This window comes from Marmota monax, unplaced genomic scaffold, assembly GCF_021218885.2.
Source record: "Marmota monax isolate L192 unplaced genomic scaffold, Marmota_monax_Labrador192_F-V1.1 WCK01_AAM20220418_F8-fsc00068, whole genome shotgun sequence".
NCBI lineage: Eukaryota > Metazoa > Chordata > Mammalia > Rodentia > Sciuridae > Marmota > Marmota monax.
This window is the reverse complement of record NW_026692352.1, coordinates 2,890,035-2,910,134: the sequence shown is the minus strand read 5'-3', so window position 1 is coordinate 2,910,134 and position 20,100 is coordinate 2,890,035. Positions and strand designations below refer to the sequence as shown.

At 43.4% G+C, this 20,100-nt stretch overlaps 1 protein-coding gene across 12 annotated transcripts; it reads left to right on the top strand.

Annotated features, from left to right (window-relative positions):
- Positions 1-16,817: 16,817 nt before the first annotated feature.
- Anapc15 (anaphase promoting complex subunit 15) lies at positions 16,818-19,988 on the top strand. Of its 12 annotated transcripts, none has more exons than XM_046441846.2 (7): positions 16,845-16,959; positions 17,746-17,811; positions 18,092-18,174; positions 18,304-18,433; positions 18,992-19,051; positions 19,351-19,488; positions 19,629-19,988. In XM_046441846.2, the coding sequence occupies exons 4-7, from the start codon at positions 18,314-18,316 to the stop codon at positions 19,686-19,688; spliced, it is 378 nt and encodes a 125-aa protein (XP_046297802.1). In that variant the 5' UTR covers positions 16,845-16,959; positions 17,746-17,811; positions 18,092-18,174; positions 18,304-18,313; the 3' UTR covers positions 19,689-19,988. The 12 variants fall into 12 exon arrangements, with proteins under 12 accessions (XP_046297807.1, XP_046297806.1, XP_046297801.1 ...); XM_046441849.2 differs by lacking the exon at positions 16,845-16,959 and adding an exon at positions 17,485-17,651 and having other exon boundaries at positions 18,309-18,433; XM_046441843.2 differs by lacking the exon at positions 16,845-16,959 and adding an exon at positions 17,485-17,651.
- The last annotated feature ends 112 nt before the right edge of the window (positions 19,989-20,100 follow it).

Genomic DNA, 20,100 nt, shown 5'->3' with positions numbered 1-20,100 from the left:
AAACTCTCCTGATCCAATCACTTCCCCAAAACCTCATCCCTTAGATATTGCTGCTTTGGGGACCAAGTCTTCAACACATGGGTTTTGAGAGGACATTACAGATTCAAACCATAACAGCAGGCATCAATCCTGAGACTGGTTCAAATTCAAGCTCAGATTCCCTGAGCTGCCTCAGTAGTCTTTTCTGTGAAAGGGGAGTTCAGGCTTCATCTCCTTTTCTGTGTGAGCAGCATCATCCTTGGCTCTGCCCACATGAGCCTTGCCACCGTGTGTGCCTTTGTCCTCTGACCTATGTACATGCTGTCCTCTGCCAGGCTGCCCTTTCCTGCTTTGTCTTCCTGGAAAACTCTTAGTAATCTTCCAGGGCCAAGATCAATGGCCCCTTTACTGGGAAGTCTTCCCAGCGTATTTGATTGGTCACTGTCTTTTAAGTGCCTAATGGGGGTAGGGCACCTGGCTTGTTTGTACGTTTGCTGCATCATGACCATGAGGAACCTGTCTCCTTTTCTCCCTTGCCACTGACTTCTGTGGAATGGCACATAATTAAAATGGGGAAAAGTATCACTAACCCCTCTCTTAATACCCACCTGTGCTTGTGTCCCTCAGGACCTATTTCCTCATTTGTGAAAATAGAAACCACCATTCACATACCAAGTAACCCTTTGGGGAATAGCTACTGACATGGTATAAGGAAAGTATGTGGCTCACAGGGGGGACTTGATATCATCCACTATTATAGATTGGTGTTCTCCTTTGGAGAGGCCCCCCCAAGATCACCTAATGCCTCTATGACCTCCCACAACTTACTTTCCCATCCCTCTAATTTCTTCCCTGTCAGTAGCAGCCACCTCCTCCTCCCAGACCACAGTCCATCTTCACCTAGTCATGAAACTTACCTTGTCTGGTGGTGCTTAGTATCTACACAGATATTGAGTACATCCATCCCAGCCCATAGAATCCTGGGCTTGTCACCCCATTCAGCAGTCACGAAAGCCAGAAACAGCAGCTGTGGCATCTGCCAGTTCATGTCCATCTATTCCACCTCACAGACAGGTGTGGACGGCCTAAGGGAAAGGCAGAGACCACAGGACTCTCCACCAGGTTTCCCAACTTCCTCTCAAACCCAGATCTTCTTCCCTCCCTACCCTAACTACTCTACAGGGCAGCTGACCCAAGAAATGAAAGGCATGTAGAGGTGAGAGGATGCCCTTCCCTGGGCCTGGAGGCAGGTGTCTACCTGCCACCCCCCCATAACCCCACCCCCATCCCCCGCCCAACAGCAATTCAAGTCCAGGCTCTGACACTAGCTTGATCTGTCAAGTCACCTGATGAAGCTACCTCCTCTAGACCTCCTCTCCTGGATTTTTGCCATGTGAATGTTGCAATTTGAAATAATTGTAGATTATTATAAAGTTTTTTTAATAGTTTCTCATATACTTTTCATCCAGTTTCCTCAAACATTGGCATTTTAAATAACCAATGTACAATTATATTTAAAAATCAGAAAATTAACATTGATGAAGTACTACATAATCTATAAACTTTATTCTATTTTCACCAGATTTCCCACGAATATCCATTTCTGATTCAGAATCCAATCCATGATACCAGTTTGCATTTAGTTACTGTGTCTCCTTTGTGTCTTCCAATTTATGACAGCTCATCAGTCTGTCTTTGTCTCATGTCTCCTTGACACTTTTTTTTTTTTTTTTTTTTTTTTAAAGATAGAGTGAGAGAGGGAGGGAGAGAGAGAGAGAGAGAATTTTTAATATTTATTTTTTATTTCTCGGCGGACACAACATCTTTGTTTGTATGTGGTGCTGAGGATCGAACCCAGGCCGCACGCATGCCAGGCGAGCGCGCTACCGCTTGAGCCACATCCCCAGCCCCTCCTTGACACTTTTGAAGAATTACTGGTCAGTTATTTTGCAGAATGTCCCTCAATTTGGGTTTCTCTGATGTTTTTTCATAGTTAGATTGAGATCATGCATTTTGGGCAAGAAGATCAGAGAGATGATATCCCATTCTCAGTTCATCATATGAAGGGGTATATGATGTTGCTTTCTCTTACTGCTAGTGACCATTTGGTTAAGGTGGTTTCTTTATCATACAATCATGAGTTTTCCCTTTACGAGTAACCAGTATCTTGTTGAAAGACATTTTGAGATTTTTCAAATATCCTCATCATATTTTAATCCACTTATGTTAACATCTATTCTTGCCTGCAACAATAAACCACAAAGTTATGGGATGTTTTGTTATGCAAAAATAGATAACTAGTAAGTGTTGCCTTAAGGTTCTGAGCAAAAAAATAATTGTCTTATAACCTCAATTCATCCATATAGCAGTTTCTCTTACTAAAACTAGATCCAAGGCAAAACACCCCCTGACACTAATCTTTATATTGAAACAGTTATAAAACTGAGTAGTAATAATATTCATACTTATTTTACCCTCTTTTAACATTCTGCACAGTTGTTCTAAGACAGTGAACTGAATAATTGTTCAGGAAATCAGTGCAGTCTCAATTACTTTCTGATTAGTCCTTGTGAGACAGTAAACAAAAGGATTCCCCAGGAAAAAATATTGACTGCTAGCTGGGACATGCTTGTAATCCCAGCTACATGGGAGGTTGAGGCAGGAGGATCACAAGTTTGAGGCCTGCCTATCTAACTTAGTGAGACCCTGTCTCAAATTTTTAAAGAAGAGCTAGGGAAGTAGCTCAGTGGTAGAGTATGTGCTTGTGAGAGGCCCTGGGTTAATCCCAACTTCCTCTCAAGCCCAGATCTTCTTCCCTCCCTACCCTAGAGCACTGAAACCAAAGCAAAACAAACAAACAAAAACTGTTTCTTCAAGGCTTCTCAATCATACAAATATGTCTGAGCAGCTGCTGAGAAAATGCTTCTATGGAAGCTGATCACACATCTTGGACCTTCACTCCCCATAATTATTCTATCAGCCATAGTCACATTAATCTTATTTTGCAAATATAGCAGTAGTGTTAGGAACTACTCCACCATGTCCTCTGAGTCCTAAAAGAGGGACATGTGCCTTCAACCAATGAACTTCTATTCTAACATCATATCTTTCATGAAATCTATGCCCTCCAAACCCAGGTTCCATTGTCATGATCAAGGTCAGGTCTGACCAACTTGCCAGTGATGCTAAATATAATAATTCCTGGTAATTTTGCCAAAACTAACTTTCACTGAGTTCACTGGAATATCTTTAATCAATGTCTGATTCTCATTAGCCTATAGATGAAAAGCACATTGATTTGCCATTGGCTTTTTGTCCTCTGTGTTGACCTGGAACCCATGATGTTTGTGGCTGCTCTTAAAGGCTTTTTATCTCAAGTGACCAAGGATAATGGCAATTCCAAAATGCCTGTACATTACATCAGGGAATAGTTGTTATCCCTGAATTCAGCATCTGGGTGCCCTCAGCTCCTGGGGAGACCAGGCTACTGTTGAGGGTGGGTGAGCCAGTCTTGCAGCTGGATGCCATGGTGCTAGTCTTTAGGAGTAAGGTTACCCCACTAACTGCCTTGCATGTTGCTTTCTTCGTTTTACAGATATGCCATAGATGTTTTCTTATCTCTGTATATAGATCTATGTGATTCTATTTAATTAAATAACTTTATGACTTTCAGTGGTGTCTAGTATTTCACAGTCACCATCAATGCTGCAGTGAATGTCCCTTTATATCTGTAACTTTATATATAAGAACCTATCTAGGGGCTGGGGCTGGGGCTCAGTGGTAGTACACTTACCTGGCATGTGTGAGGTACTAGGTTCAATTCTCAGCACCGCATATAAATAAATAAAATAAAGGTCTACCTACAACTAAAAAAATATTTAAAAAAAATAAACTATCTAGTAGAGGGATTTTAAATGGTGGAGCTTCTGTGGAAAACAGTGTGATCATTTATCAAAATATTAAATGTAGCTGGGTACAATGGCAAACACCTGTGATCCTTGGGAGACTGAGGCAGAGGGTTGCAAGTTTGGGACCAGCATCTGTAAGGTAGCGAGACCCTGTCTTAAAATTAAAAATAAAAAGGGTTGGGGATGTGGCTCAGTAGTAGAGTACCCCTGGGTGTAGTTACCAGTACTGCCTCCAAAAAATTAAATATAGAATAACTATGTTAGTAAGGTTTTCATCACTGTGATCAATATACTTGATAAGAACAACATGGAAGAGAAAACGATTATTTGCACTTACAGTTCAGAGGCTCTGTCCAAGGTCAGCTGATGCCACTGCTCTGGGCCTGAGGTGAGGTAGAACATCATGGTGGAAGGATATGGTAGAGGAGAGCTTTTTGGCTCTTGGCAGCCAGGAAGCAAAGAGGGAGAGAGGGAGGGAGGGAGGGAGGGAGAGGAAGATGGGGAGGAGAGGGAGGGAGAGGAAGAGAGAGAGAGAGAGAAAGGAGAGACAAGAACAAGATATAACCCCCAAGGGAAAACCCCGAGGGCCTACTGTCTCCATCGGTGCCCACTTGCCTGCAATTACCACCCAGTAGTCCCTTCAAATGATCTACTGATGTGATTACACCTCTCATCATCCAAACATTTCGCCTCTGATCATTTCTTCTTTGCCTAATACATGAGCTTTTCAAGGGACACCTCATATTCAAACTATAACAATTACCATATGATCCAGTATTTCTGCTTATCAGTATATACCCCAAAGAATTGAAAGAGCTCAAGTAGATATTTGTATACCCATATTCAGAGCATTGCTATTCACAATAGCCAAAAGGGGGAAGCAACCCAAATGTTGATGGATGGATAAATGGATACACAAAATGTGGTATATACACAGGATGAAATCAAAGGGTGGAATTGACCCTCAAAAAGGAAGGAAATTTTGACATAAGCTACAATATGGATGAGCCTTGAAGAGATTATATTAAGTGAAATAAGCCAGACATGAAAGGACAAATATCATCTGATTCCACCTCTGTGAGGTACCAGAGTAGTCAAATTTATAGTCCATCAGGGAAGTTGAACGTCATTTTCCATTGCAGGTAAGGAAACTGAGGCTCTACCACTCCCTCCTCATTGCAGCTCCCTGTTCCCCTCTGCCATTGTCCCTTTTGCTTTCAGCCTCCAGGGCCAGGTTAATTTCACTAAGATTCCCTTAGTCCAATTTGGAGCAGTCTCAAAGAAATAAAAGGGGTGGGCTTCAGAGATGATTATGCCTTGGACCAGGAGGGTAGCAGATGGGGATTCATTCAAAAAATAAATTCAAGATTAGGCTTGGGGCTGGGGTTGTGGCTCTGGGCTGGGGTTGTGGCTCAGTGGTAGAGCACTTGCCTACCAAGGGCAAGGACCTGGGTTCGATCCTCTGCACCACATAAAGATAAATAAAGTATTATGTCCAACTACAACTAAAATAAATAAATAAATAAATATTAAAAAAAAAGATTAGGCTATTAGGCTTGTTTTTTCAGTACTGAGGATTGAATCTAGGGGCACACTACCACTGAGCTACATTCTCAGCCATTTCCTTTATTTTATATTCTTAAACAGGGTCTTTTTTTTTTTTTGAGAGAGAGAGAATTTTTTTTTAATATTTATTTTTTAGTTTTCGGTGGACACAACATCTTTGTTTGTATGTGGTGCTGAGGATTGAACCCCAGCCGCACGCATGCCAGGCGAGCGTGCTACCGCTTGAGCCACATCCCCAGCCCTAGACAGGGTCTTGATAATCTGCCCAGGCTGGCCTCAAACTTGTGATCCTCCTACCTCAGCCTCCCGAGTAGCTGGGATTACAGGTGTGCACCACCATGCCCTGCCAAGATTAGTTATTGAATGCCTACCATGAGCTGATATTCTAGTCAGGTGGGAAAAGGAAATGACAGAAAACACACACACACACAGTTCGCTGAAGAAAAATAAACTAGGGTAAGGGGATAGAGAATGATGGAGAAGCCTCCTCTCTTCCTATGTATTTAGGTCAAAGTCTCTAGATCACTGTACAGATCCCAAGGTCAGAAAGTGAAACTTCACATTATAAATTCATCTAACATTCTGCTGTGGACTGAAAAGAAAGAAAAAAAGTGGACCCTCATCACATGTATTATTTCATCTGACTCTGACAAGAACCCAGTAGGGCAGATAATGTCCCTACTTTACATGTGGTTTGGAGGTGAAGTGTCTTAGTCAATGTCAGAACATAATGAGGAATTGATGAGCTAGGCCCAGACCCAAGTTCTCTACCCTTACCTGCACACTATAGATGCTTTGTGTATCCAAGTATATACATTTTGGTGTCTTGTTCATTCATCCAACAAATATTTACTGAACTTATACTAATGCCCAGGTACTATGCTCAGTACTGGGACTAATGGTAAATACTCATGACTCCAGGAGACTAGGAGAGAGAGAGATTTAAACAAACAGATACACAATTAAGTGTATAATTGAAATCAGGTGATATTTGTACACCATGTTCACAGCAGGATGATACACAACAAGCCAAAAAGTGGAAACAACTCAAGTGTCTGTGGGCAGACAAATGGATAAACAAAATATTCATACAATACAGCACAATTCAGCCTTAAAAATTAAGCAAATTCTGACACATGCTGCAACATGACTGAACCCTGAGGATATTACGGTAAGTTAAATAAGCCAGTCGAAAAAAGAAAGATACAGTAAGAGTCCACTTTTATTAGGTGTCTAGGATAGTCAAAATTAATAAACAAAAAGAAGAACTGAGTGAGGTGGTACATGGCTGTAATACTAGTGACTTGGGATGCTGAGGCAGGAGGATTGCAAATTTGAGGCTGGCCTTGACAATTTTGTGAGGACCTAAACAATTTAGTAAGGCCTCATCTCAAAATAAAATATAAAAAAGGGCTGGGGGTGTGGCTCATGGTTATGCACTTCTGGGTTCAACCCCTGGTACCAAAAAAAAAAAAAGTTAAATGGTGATTGTCAGGGACTTGGGGAAGGGGAGAAGGGAGAGTTAGTGTTTAATGGCTATGGTATATATACACAATTTTTTATATATATATATATATATATGTATATATGCTACACTGTATATATTATGTATATGTGCATGTAAATATGAATGTAGAGTTTCAATTTGGGAAGATGAAAAAGTTTTGGAGATGAATGGTGGTGCTAGTTACACAATACTGTCAAGGTATTTAATGGCACTGAACTTTATACTTAAAATGCCTAAAATAGTAAATTTTATGTAAATTATATGTAATATATTTTTTACCACAGTACTGTTATGACTGTTATGGTTTATGTATTAATTATACTGTACTTTTTTTTGTATTGTGGGTTGAACCCAAGGGTGTTCTATCGCTGAGCTACATTGACAGCCCTTTTTCATTTCATTTTATTTTATTTTTATTTTGAGACAGGGTCTTGCTAAATTGCCAGACTGTCTAACTTTCTTGCTTCAGCCTCCTGGTAGCTGGGATTACATACAGGTGTGCACCACCACACTTGGTTTACCATACTTTAGAGTTTACTCCATATATATATATGTGTGTGTGTGTGTGTGTGTGTGTGTATATATATATATATATATTCCATATATATTTAATATATATATATTTTTTAAAGGAATGGCCTTTTTTTAACCTTTATTTTATTCATTTATTTTTTGTGGTACTGAGGATCGAACCCAGGGTTTCGCACATGAGAGGTGAGCGCTCTACCACTTAGCCACAACCCCAGCTATATATATATAAACTGTAAAACTGAATATCATGTTACACCCACTACTGTCTCTTAGTTGCATTCCAGAGGCCTCATGGGGTGATTGACCTAGACCAGCTACATTTGTGTAAGTGCTGTCTATGATTGCACAATGACAGAATCTCCTAAGGATTAGCATTTCTCAGAATGTGTCCTCTTTGTTAAGTGACACATGACTATACTAAGTGAACAAAATCTCCAGGACTTGGAGACCTTTTGGATGTGTGGGGAGAGGGAAAGATAGAACACAAAAATAACTCAAGCTTCTGGCTTGTGACCTGGGGAGAGTTAGAGCTGCTTTCTGAAATATAGCAGGGGCAGGGAAGGGGGAGGGGGGCACTGACTTGTGTTGCTGCAGGAGTTCTGGACATCAGCCATCTTGGTGGCTGCAGCTCATGGTCATGCTGATTCCAGCACCCAATTCCCCACTTCTACCCAGATCCCTTTCTCACTTTTTCAGGAATTTGTTTAGGTGTTATCATTACTAAGGGTTTTTCTAACCACCTTCTTTCCAATATTGTGTTCATTCTCACCTGTGCACTCTCCTCCCATTCCCTGGTTTTATTCTTCTCATTGCATTTAGCAACAGTTGATGTTATTACGCATTTGTGTGACTGTTTTCCTGTCTCCCTGACTACACTGCAAATGTCATGAGAGCAAGGGATTTGTATGCATTTTGTTCAGGACTTTAATTCCCACTGCTTAGAACAGTGCCTGGCACACAGTAAATGTTCAGTGATAGGACCATCATCCCAGGTCTAGACTCCAAAACAGCTTTCCAACTAGCCTACCTTTGCCAGCTTCTGCTTACATCCAAACCCTCCTGCACACACCAAAATGTATGGGATTTTTGCTTAAAAAACTGGGATTATTGCTTAAAACTGCCAATTGAATTGGGCCATGCCCCTGCTTGTAATTCTTCAGTGATCAAGATTTTTGATAATTCTGTGTATTGATGAGATTCTGTGGAAATAGTCACTGTCATTGGTGAGAGTGTACATTGGAGAGCAATTTGGTATCTCTAAAAGGTATTAATGGCCAGGAGCAGTGATGCACAGGAGCAGTGGAGTCCCAGCGACTCAGAAGGCTGAGGCAAGTGGATCCCAAGTTCAAGGCCAGGCAATTTAGCAAGACCCTGTCTAAAAATAAAGAGCTGGGGATGTAGCCTCCATAGTCCCTGGGTTCAATCTTTAGTAATGGGGGTAGGGGGTTCGTAATGTAGGTATTCTTCAACCTAGCAATTTCATGTCTAAGAAGTTACCTCCTAGGTGCTGGGGCTGAGCAGTAGGATGCTTGCCTAGCATGTGTGAGACACTGGGTTGGGTCCTCAGCACCACATAAAAAATAAATCAATAAAATAAAGATATTGTGTCTATCTACAACTAAAAAAAATTAAAAAGAATGTTAATTTCTTTTAATATTATTTTATACTCTTTTTAAAACTTTTTTTTTAGTTGTATATGGACTCAATGCCTTTATTTGTTTTTATGTGGTGCTAGGATTGAACCCAGTGCCTCATACTTGCGAGGCAAGTGCTCTACCACTGAGCTGCAACTCCAGCCCCTATAGTCTTTTTTTTTTAATTTTAAAAACTGTTGCAAAATATATATTACCGTAAGTGATGGGATTAGATGTGAGGGGTGGAGGAAAAAGAATCGAGATTCCTGGAGTGCAGAGAGTGGGTGGTACAGGGAGAGATTTGGTGAAACTGTGAATGTTTGCTATTTAGGAATAAAGGGTGGTTTTTGTGAAAAGCTAGTACTCAGAGTAGGAGGAAACAGGCAGACCTGCCTGGAAATACCCAGGAAATGGAAGCAAAGGGCGGAACCCGGGAACACGGATTGGTGGACAGCCAGGCCATGAGGCTGTAACTACCTGTTACTAGATTGGGAGAATTTGCCAGGCGGGTGGTCAGGCAGGCAGGAACTGCCTGATCTCCACCCACCATTTCTGCTTCTGGGGGAGTTCCACAGTGTAGGGTTTGCTGGAGGTCAGAGCAGGGCGGATGTTATTAAATGCCTGAAGTGCAATCTGAGATCAGATGGAAGAGGGATGATATCTGTCCATAGCCTGATCTCCAGGACCTGTCTTTTTGTCTATTTTTGCTTCAGTAAGAGTGAGAAAACCTCAGCTGCAGTAAGCAAATATATGCAAACCCATCATGCAAATAGGATCCTGGCTAGAGCACCCATCCTGGGGCTGGCATTCTGGAGAATTGAAAGAGAATCCATAGAGATCCCTTCTAAATCATCTATTCATCTTAAACTCAAGTCAGATCCAGAGAGTTCTCAATGACAGACAACAAATGAGACGTCCAGTGACCCTGAGACAGAGGAGAACCTTATTCCCCAGGGGCACTCCAGGCCAGCCCTCCCTGTGGAGCTCTCCAGTTCCATGCAGCATTCCTCCTCATACATGTTCTCCTGCAGGGGTATTCTCCTCATTCCCCCACAGCCTGGTGCCTGCCCAGGGATCCCTCTCTACCTGAAATGTCTCTTCTTTCCTCCTCCTGTTTGTCTGACTCTAAGGCATCCTTCAAGGCACAGCTGAAGTCTCCCCTGCTTAAGGCAGACTTTCTCAATGTCTCTTCATCCTCCTTCAGGGTTATGTGTCATCCTTTGAGGACAGGCACTCACTGTCCCTTGGTTCTGTTTCTCTTACAGTGCCTTTTGCGAAAGAGATGACACAGCAGGGCCTCAGCCTTACCCTGAGTACACTACATTCTTTCAGGCCTTGTCCCCTCCTGACTGAAATGCCCTTTCCTGACTCCACTATCTTGCAGGTCTCATTTCCTCTGAGGAGGCTTCTCCATTCCCCTCCCACATGTTGCCCTTCTTTTCTCAATGTTCCCACTCTTCTCTTTTCTTAACCAATCTCCATTACAGCATTCATCACATGAATTAATGAACATGAACCAATGGAAAAGTCAATTCATTAGGAAACACATACTGTAAAAAACACTTATTGAGTGGCTATTCTTCTCTAGGCATTGTGCTAGGTGCTGGGGAAATAGAGATGAATCACGTGGAAATCTGCCCTCCAAGGCCTAATGATTTACTTTATGCCTCCCATATAAGATTGGGAACCCTCAGAAGATTAGAACTTAAATCTGATTCCTCTGTGGATCCTCATCACTGAACAAGTGACCCACAAAAAAGATCTGTGGAATGAATAACATTCTTGAATTATAGCTTCAGCTCAGATGAGCCACTTCATGTTTCTGAGTCTCAGGTTCCTCCTCTGTTAAAGGGGGGCAGGATTCCCAGGGCTGAGGTGAGGATGAGAGGAAGCTGAAAGCCCCTTGGAAAGCAAACAACCCTCTTTATGCAGGAAAGATGGTGACTGTGACACTTTCCTCTGTCCCCTACCAGGGCCCAGCTACAATACTCAGGGCCAATGGGATGAGTAAGTAAGCATTTCAAAATGGTATTAAATTCACACCACTCAGCCCTGGCCCTCCTTCCTGGTCCTGGAGAATTCTCTGCATAGAGTCATGAGTTTCCATCTCCAGCCAGAGAGTTCTGGATTTATTTCTGACTGTTGGGAAATTCCCATCCTATCCCTGCCTTCAGTTTTCTAGGCCCTTTTTATGTACAATAGAAAGAAGAGATAGGTAAAAGTTTAGAATAGAAAGGGCCAGGCCTGGGAATCTCTTCCAGGGCCTCACATCAGGGCAGGAGACACAGGATAGTATGTTAGAGAAAGTGGTAGCTTGGGGATGGGGAGGGACCTACCTGGGGTCCCCAGCAAGTTAGTAACAGAGCTAATACTCAGGATACTTAGGTCCCATTCTATCTACTCTCCATATTTGTACCACTAAGGCCCTTTCCCAATCTGGGTCTTTCTTCATCCACATGTATCTAATTCGGTCCAAATGGATTCTCTCTGTTCTCCATGTCCTTGAATGTAATGTGCTTCTTTGTGCACCCCCTTCTCCAACTTGTCTACCAGTAGGCTTAACTCCTACTCATCACTCAAGGCCCACACAAATGTTTCCTTCTCTGGAACAAAAGTCTAAACTTAGTTTGTCCAGAACTCATTCATCTCTCCTTCCACTGTGTTCTTACAGCTTACTCTACATACATTGATTTTTAACACCACCCTCTTCTATAATTGTCTTAGTCCTCCCTAGCCTGTATTTTTCTCTAGGACATAGATTTTTTTTTCTGTTTCATCACTCTGTCCCAGGGTTTAACAAGGTGTCTGGCACTCAGTTGACACTCAATAAATGTCACCAGCTAATTAGTCACCATGACTTGTTGAACTCTGCTGAGGACTGTGGAAAGAAACTCTAGGTTACTGGGTAATTTCCAGCAGGTCAGAGATGTCAAGAAGGATAGAATGCAAAGTGTGCCTGAGGTAGGAATCCTGTAAGAAAAAGGAACAGAGGGCTGGGGATGTGGCTCAAGCGGTAGTGCGCTCGCCTGGCATGCGTGCGGCCCGGGTTCGATCCTCAGCACCACATACAAACAAAGATGTTGTGTCCGCCGATAACTAAAAAATAAATATTAAAATTCTCTCTCTCTCTCTTTAAAAAAAAAAAAAGCAATGGAGCCAACTGATCATGAACTAGAACTCCAAAATCATGATGCAAAATAAACATTTAAAAAAAAAAAAAAAGGAACAGAGGAGAAGATGCTTGAGGCCTAGATCACTGAAGGAGCAGATGAAGTATCCAGAGGTCAGGCCTGGCCCTGGGGACATAGAAACCATTCAGTCTCTACCCTCAAGGAGCTCATGGTCAGCTGAGCAAACAAAAAGAAACACAATCTTGTACAGAACTGGGCTATGTTAGATCTCTCCCTTCTTCCTGACACCCTTCTTTACTTGGCTTCCGAGATACCGCCCATCTTGCCTGGTTTTTTAAACTTTTTGGCCTTCTTCCTCCATCTGGTTTGCTGCTTCTAGTTTCCTCAAATGCTTAATATCAGGGGAAACTATTTTCCATCTACACTGCCTCCTTTTGTGATCTCATCTAGTCTCATGGCTTTAAACATCATCTATGTGCTGATGACTGATAAACCCAGCCTAATTCCATCTTAAGACTGGGAGCCATCTAGTCACAAAGTCATGAAAAGTTCATTTCTGTTTTACTATAAAATACTGAGATTTCTAAACTTGTTTAGAACTCTTGCCCATGTTCTGAACTCACCCATTCCTGGCTTTTCTTGACAACCCTCCCTAAAACCTTAGTGGCACCTCATAAATCCTGGTTCTCCATGATCAGACAACAACCCTCTCTGAAACCTCAGTGGTGCCTTATAAATTCTGATGTTGGGATCTGAATTTACTCCCTACCTTAAAATATCAAGCCATGTAGATCATTAATCTACTAATTGCCATTGTATTATGTCTGCCAGAAACCTGTTAGCTGTAAGTTCCTAAGAACACCCCCCTTGGTAACTTTTTGTGCTATAAAAACCTTTTCTTCCCCGAGAGCTGGGCTGTTCTTTGGTCTAGGTTTTGGGTGAGACAGCCACTGGCCAGCTATCCTTGTGTACAAAATATAAGCTTGCTTTAATTTGGTTTAAAATTGGATTGGTGGTCTTTTCTTTGCATCCTGGCTCAACAATGACTCCCAAATTAATATATCCAACCCAGATCTCTCTTTTTTTAACATTTGTTTTTTTAGTTGTAGTTGGACACAATACCTTTTTTCCACTCATTTAGTTTTTTAGGTGGTGCTGAATATCAAACCCAAGGGCCCCTGCACATGCTAGACAAGCGCTCTACCTCTGAGCCACAATCCCAGCCCCCCAGATCTCTCTTTTGATGTGCATACCCATATACCTTCATGTACCCTCTACATTTATAATGGCCATCTCAAACTCAATACATCCTATTTTAGTCAGCTTTTTTGCTGCTGTGGCTAAAAGACCCAACCAGAACATTGTAGAGGAGGAAAAGTTTATTTTGGGGCTCACAATTTCAGAGGCCTCAGTCCATAGGTGGCTGGCTCCATTTCTTGGGGCTATGAGGTGAGGCTGAACATCATGGCAGATGAATGTGGTGTAGGGAAGCAGCTCAAATGATGATCAGAAAGCAGAAATTCTACTTGCCAGATACCAAATATATACCCTAAAGGCATGCACCCAGGGACTCAGTTCCTACAGCCACACCCTACTGGCCTTCAGTTACCACTCAGCTAATGAATGAATTCACCAATTGGGTTAAGACTCTTATAATCCAATCATTTCTCCTCTAAATTGTCTTGTATTGTTCTCACATATGAGCTTTTGGAGGACACCTAATATCTAAACCATAACACACCCCAAAATTGAGCTTCAGATAATGCTCCCACACAGAAAAAAAAGCACCTCCTTAAGCTTTCCCATCTCAAAAAATAGTAATACCAATAATTTAGTTGTTCTGGCCAAAAATCTTGGTTCTGTTCTCCCTCTGATCCTCTGATCCTATCAGCAAATCTTGTGTCTACCTTCTCTTCTAAATAAACAAAAAACTCAGCCACTTCTCATCTACTTCTCCTGGGTTATTATAATGGGCTCCTAACTGGTCTCCCCACCCCTAACATTGTATCCTTGTCCCAAATCTATTGTTCATAGAACAAAATATCTCTATTAAAATGGAAATCAGATTGTATGGATTCTCTGCTAACAACCCTTTGCTGATTCCCCAACACAAAGTGAAAGTTCTTATTAGGACCTGCAAGGTCATAGCTATTCTGTTCCTGCTTTGCACTTGCTGCTCTCTCTGAAATACCCTTCCCCAAATATCAGAAGTCTATCTCTTCCTTCAGACCTTTACTCAATACCTTGCAGTGACATCCGTGGCTTGCCCATCTAACACACCTCCTCAACAATATTTTATTCTCACTTCTTTTCCCCCCTCAGTATTTACTACAATCTTAAAGCTATTTTATCTAGCTCCTTTATTGTTTATCTCTCTCATTAAAATGGAAGTTCATGATGAGGAACTCTTTGATCTATTTTGTTTACTATTGTATAGTCACTACTTAGAATATGTGATGGAATCTACATATTAACATTCAATAGGTATTTGTTGAATGAATGAAAAGGGTGGATGTTTCTAAGAAAGCAAATTTTATTCTATAATGAAAATCTGTTTTTAATTTTTTTTGAGGGGGGTTTACCAGGGATTGAACTCAGGGGCATTCAACCACTGAGTCTCATCCCCAGATCTATTTTGTATTTTATTAGACAGGGTATCACTGAGGTGGTTGGTGCCTTGCCATTGCTGAGGCTGGCTTTGAACTCTCAATGCTTCTGCCTCTGGAGCCACTGGGATTACAGACAGGTGCCACTGCAATGGCTCCAACCCTTTTAAATATTTTATTTAGAGACAGGATCTCTCTGAGTTATTTAGGATCTCATTAAGTTGCTGAGGCTGGCTTTGAACTCACGATCCTCCTGCCTCAGCCTCCTGAGCCTCTAGGATTACAGGGGTGGGCTACTATGCCTGGCCAACCCTTTTTATTTTGAGACAGGTTCTCACTAAATTGCTCAGGATCTTGGTAAGTTGCTGAGGCTGGGTTTGTACTTGTGATCATCTTGCCTCCCAAGCCACTGGACTTATGGAATGGCTTGGCAACATAATCACTTTCATTAGGCACTGTACTCTCCTCTTGAACAGCTTTTTTTTTTTCCTTCTATTGTAGAAATTTATTTAGTATAAGTAAACAAAAAATGAGTACAATGTTTGTAAAGGACAAATCAATGGAAAGAGGTGTGCATTTTGGAAAACCAAAAGATTTCTTCTTAGACCTTAAGTTTCTGAGCACACAGAGGGTGCCTCAAGGAAAATGAGGAGATATTTAAGAGTTTGGTGTGGCTGTCTAAACCTGGCATCTTATTCATTTCATCCTGCTCCTTTTTAGCAGAAAGGAAAAAAAAAAGTGGTGGGAGGGGAGGAATAAATATTGAAGAAAATTACTAAATGAACTAAATGTCCATCATAGGTTTTAATTTGTTGAACAGCTGTTAATCTCATTCAAATCTCACAGCAGCCTAGGACAGGAGGAAGGCTGGGCAGATTATGATGCTGGTTAAAGAAGAAACTGAATGTAGACATAGGAAAAGGACTGGTCAAAGTTTACACAACTGGTTGGGACAGGAGTGGAACTGTGGATGATTGTTGGCCCTGAAAAGAGACTAGTAGGTGATGAAAGCAAATGAAAGAGGATTCAAAAAGAAAAAGAAAATGGAGGCCGACCTCAGAGGACCAGCGATGCTTTATTCAGCACTGGAGGGGCACATCTTTGGCGAGGTCGGGAGGGGGGGGGGGGGGGCGGCAGGAGAGCCTGGTCATGGGAGGAGTTTTGGCTAATTTAGGGCCAGACAGGAGGGCAGGTAGGGGAACAGTAAGGGAAATTCCCTCCCTGGGGCCTACTGTCCATATCATTCAGGTGATATAGTTTAATGGGAGCTGGGTTTAAAGGGTTTCTTCCACCAGAAGCTGTGAGGATGTCTGAAGGGAAGGCTGAGACAGATGCATCACCTAAGGAGGGGAAGAGGTGACCAGATTGACCTCTGAGATTTGGTCCAGACGCGAAAGGGTCAGCAGAATTCCCCAGCAGCAGAGTGCTGTGCCTGAAGCTAACCAATACCTCAACCATGTATGTAATCTCTAATATCATAACTGGACAGGCAATCTTAAAAGATTAGTGAATTCACTCAAGGTGCAGGGTCTGATATCCCCACTGGACTGTGAAGTCTTTGGGGGTAGTGACCATATTCACAGATTTATCCCCAGCTTCTAACAGAACCTGGAATACAGTGAAGACTCAAATAATTTTATTCAAGGCATACATTAAATAACGAATATGTTCAAATGGGAAACCAAGTCTGCGAGAAGACATATAGGAGAAGCGTAAGATCACCCAGCGACTCTGGGCTAGAAGCAGATTTTCCGGGACACACCAGGACTAAGACCTTACACCAAAGCAGGTTGACGGTAACCATTTTGGGTTAGCGCGCAAATACGGCCCGGCCACGAAGGGGCGGGGATAAATGGGTTCCTGCTGGCCGGGTCACGGTGGAAAGCTGATTGGGTGGAACGCAAGGCGCCGCAAATTTCCTTCTTCACCTTGTACCGGCTAATATACAAACGTCACTTCCGGTGTGGTGGGCGGGAGCGGGAAACAAAAGGACACGAAGGACGCATGCGTTTGGTGGGTCCCCGGATTTTGGTGGGTTCTTCCGCTCAGGCTAGGGGAAGCGCTTCCGGGTCGCCGCCGGCTGCCGCCTCCGGCGGGGTAAGTACAAAAGCGGGGCTGCAGCCGTCTTCTTGCTCCTTCTTTCCTCTTTCCCCCAGGGGAACCCAGCCCTTTGACTTGCCTCCCCAGGAGCTCCATGTTCAGATTCCTTTAACCGTAAATAGCTTCTGCTCATTGGCCGCTTCCTCAAGACTAAGCCCCACCCCTTCACACAAGACCCGTCATTCATTGGTGTCACTTCCTGTCACCCAGCATTTCTTTCAGTTAATTGGCTCTACCCAGACCCCGCTCCTTTCACGATTAGCGACCCTATAAGGGCAAACTCCTGTCCGAGTCCCGCCTCTGCCTTCTTCCTGTTGGTCAACCGCACGGTCATTATCGTAATGAGCAAAGACTGGGCGGTGGCCTGTTAGGTTTTCGGAGGCAAGATCTCTGTCCTTGGGTTAGTTCTAAGGTGTCACGAGTGGACGCGCTTGGCGTTGGTCGAGAGAACGCCAGCAGCTGGTCTTGGGTCGGTCAATAAGTTAGGGCAAAAGCTAGAAAACGAGACAGCTCTTTTTTTTTTTTTTATCTCACCTCTTTCAGTGCCTGGCCTGGATTCCTTCCCTGCACTAGTTTTTTAAGTCCCAACTCACCTTGTGACCTGAATCCAGTATCTTCCTGTCGCTGGGTCTCAGTTTTCCTGTCTGTGAGCTAAGAAGTTTTAAATCAGAACCTTTGGGATTTATCTGGTCAGCTGAGTTCACAAAGTTGGATTTGTTCTCTTAAATATTAGTTCATCCATTCAGTCTTCCATCTGCTTACTCATTTATTCATGCCTTTTAGAATGCTTACTGAACCCTGATAGCACGTGGTGCAAGCCCCCAGTTTGACGGGTCCATCAAAGAAGTGGTTAGTGTCCCAAATGTTTTGAACTGGTTGGGTGTGGTATGGACCATCATAAAGGGGCAAAAAGTAAATTTTAGGGCTTGGATGGGGTAGACATAAATTTCATTAGAGCCCTGCTTTCCCTAATTTTGTAATACCAGTTTAAAATCTGGATTCTATCTCTACACCTGGCTCCCATTCTCTTACCTCCTTGAATAACCAGCCTAGGATTTGATTTATCCATTATTTTATTTACCAGAATAACTGTGAGGGTGATATAATTGTTATTATCCCCATTTTGCAGATGAGGAAACAGGCCCAGAGAGGTTAAGTGACTTGGCAAAAGTCAAACACCTAGTGAGTGGTGGAGCCAGGACTCAAACCCAGGTCTGTCTGATTCCTAGAAGGAAGGCCTGCTTCCCTGCTACCTTCCACTCCACCCCATCCCTAAATCAAATTACAACCAAATAAAAACCAAACTAAAACAAAACACATTCACCTAACACTTTCCCTCAGTCTAGGAGCCATGTCCACCTTGTTCCCTTCACTCTTCCCCCGGGTGACTGAGACACTGTGGTTTAATCTGGATCGGCCCTGTGTGGAGGAGACAGAGCTGCAGCAGCAGGAACAGCAGCATCAGGCCTGGGTGAGTGAGGATCTAGCAAAGCATAGCACAGTCAGAAACATATCCCCTATCCCTCCCTCTGGCCAGGACCCAGCCTTACTGTAGGACCTGCCCTGGAGAGTTTTTTTGTCCTTAGCTGGGAATAATCAGGCTGGGAATCAGGGGACCAACATTCTTATCTTTATGGTACCCTGATTTGCTGGGGACCCTGGAAATTCTGGGACAGATTAGAACTTAGGCTTCTGACACTCAGCCCAAGCTCTGTTCCTCAAATCACAGGAATTAGCAATTTTTAATCATTTATCAGAACCTAGCAGATGGCGTGTTTTAGGTTAATTATCTCACTTCACCTTCATCATAATTATATGAAGAAACCAAGGCCCAGGAGATTAAGTAGTTGAGTCAGATTTATACATGGCAGATAATGGGAGAAAAGGGATTGAATTTTCCTGAGAACCGGGAAGAAGCTTTTCCCCAACACTTGATGGTTTTCTTGAGGGCAGAGTGGGCCAGTCCCATGTCCCTGACCTGTCCTGCTTGGGCCCTAGCCTTGCTTTCCCCTCCCTGTTTTGCCTGCAGCTTCAAAGCATCGCAGAGAAAGACAACAACCTGGTACCTATTGGCAAGCCAGCCTCAGAGGTGAGTGGCTCCTGCAAGTGGGGCCTATGTGAGACCCAGGGTGGATCACAACTGTACTAATTCTGAATGTTCTGCTTCTGACTTGGTGCAATTGTGGTTCTCAGAGTGGGCCAATGCTAAAAAGGGGAGCTTAATGGGGTGGGCATTGGGCCTAACACCAAGGTCCTGTAGAACATCTATCAGCCTGCTAAACTCAAGGTGGGGGCAAGGTCAGGGAGAGGGAGGTTTCCAAGTTGGCCAGCTGTTATACTGGTCCAGGCAGCCCTGTAGGGCCTACAGGCTTTCCCCTACCCCACCAGCACTATGATGATGAGGAAGAGGAGGATGATGAAGACGATGAGGACAGTGAAGAGGACTCAGAGGATGATGAGGACATGCAGGACATGGACGAGATGAATGACTATAACGAGTCACCTGATGATGGAGAGGTCAATGAGGTAGGTGGGAGTGTAGGGGAGGGCCTCTGTTCGTGGGCCCCTTACCTAATTGATGGCCAACGGGTACAGAAACCCTGGATTCATCCAAGGGCCAGATCTGGGGCTGAGGCTGGCTGAGGCCCCTCCCCACCCACACCCAGCCTCCTCTCCAGGTGGACATGGAAGGCAACGAACAGGATCAGGACCAGTGGATGATCTAGGTAGACAAGGCAGGGTGGCCTCAGGGCGATTCCAGGCCAGCCTAACCTACCCTACATCCCTGCCCCAGTCCCTCATCCTGCAGAACCAGCTGATGGCCCCAATGCCTAAAAGCTCACCCTTGGGCACTTCCTCAGCTGCTGCAAGAACCTGGTCTCCTTGACCCCTCCTAGGCCATCAGTTGGCCCTTGAATTCCCAGAGCCTGAGCCTACCCCACCTGCCTGGTCAGTACCTCACCCCTTGGTTGCCAGGTCTGGTTTCTTTCTAACTCTCTTTAATAAAGACACAGGAATGACTTTTCCCCCATGTCTATTCCCTATTTGTTGGTGGGGCCCAGAGGAGTGCATATCTTTTCCTAGGCTTTGGGGAGGGGACATTCAAGGGATATAAAGCAAACCTAATTGGCCAAGTGG

Excerpts from the sequence above, each read along its gene's own strand:
- Anapc15 (XM_046441851.2), top strand. The coding sequence starts at position 18,314 with ATGTCCACCTTGTTCCCTTCACTCTTCCCCCGGGTGACTGAGACACTG. Across the intron at positions 19,052-19,350 it reads TTGGCAAGCCAGCCTCAGAG|CACTATGATGATGAGGAAGA; the intron begins GTGAGTGGCTCC and ends CTACCCCACCAG. Across the intron at positions 19,489-19,628 it reads ATGATGGAGAGGTCAATGAG|CCTCCTCTCCAGGTGGACAT; the intron begins GTAGGTGGGAGT and ends ACCCACACCCAG.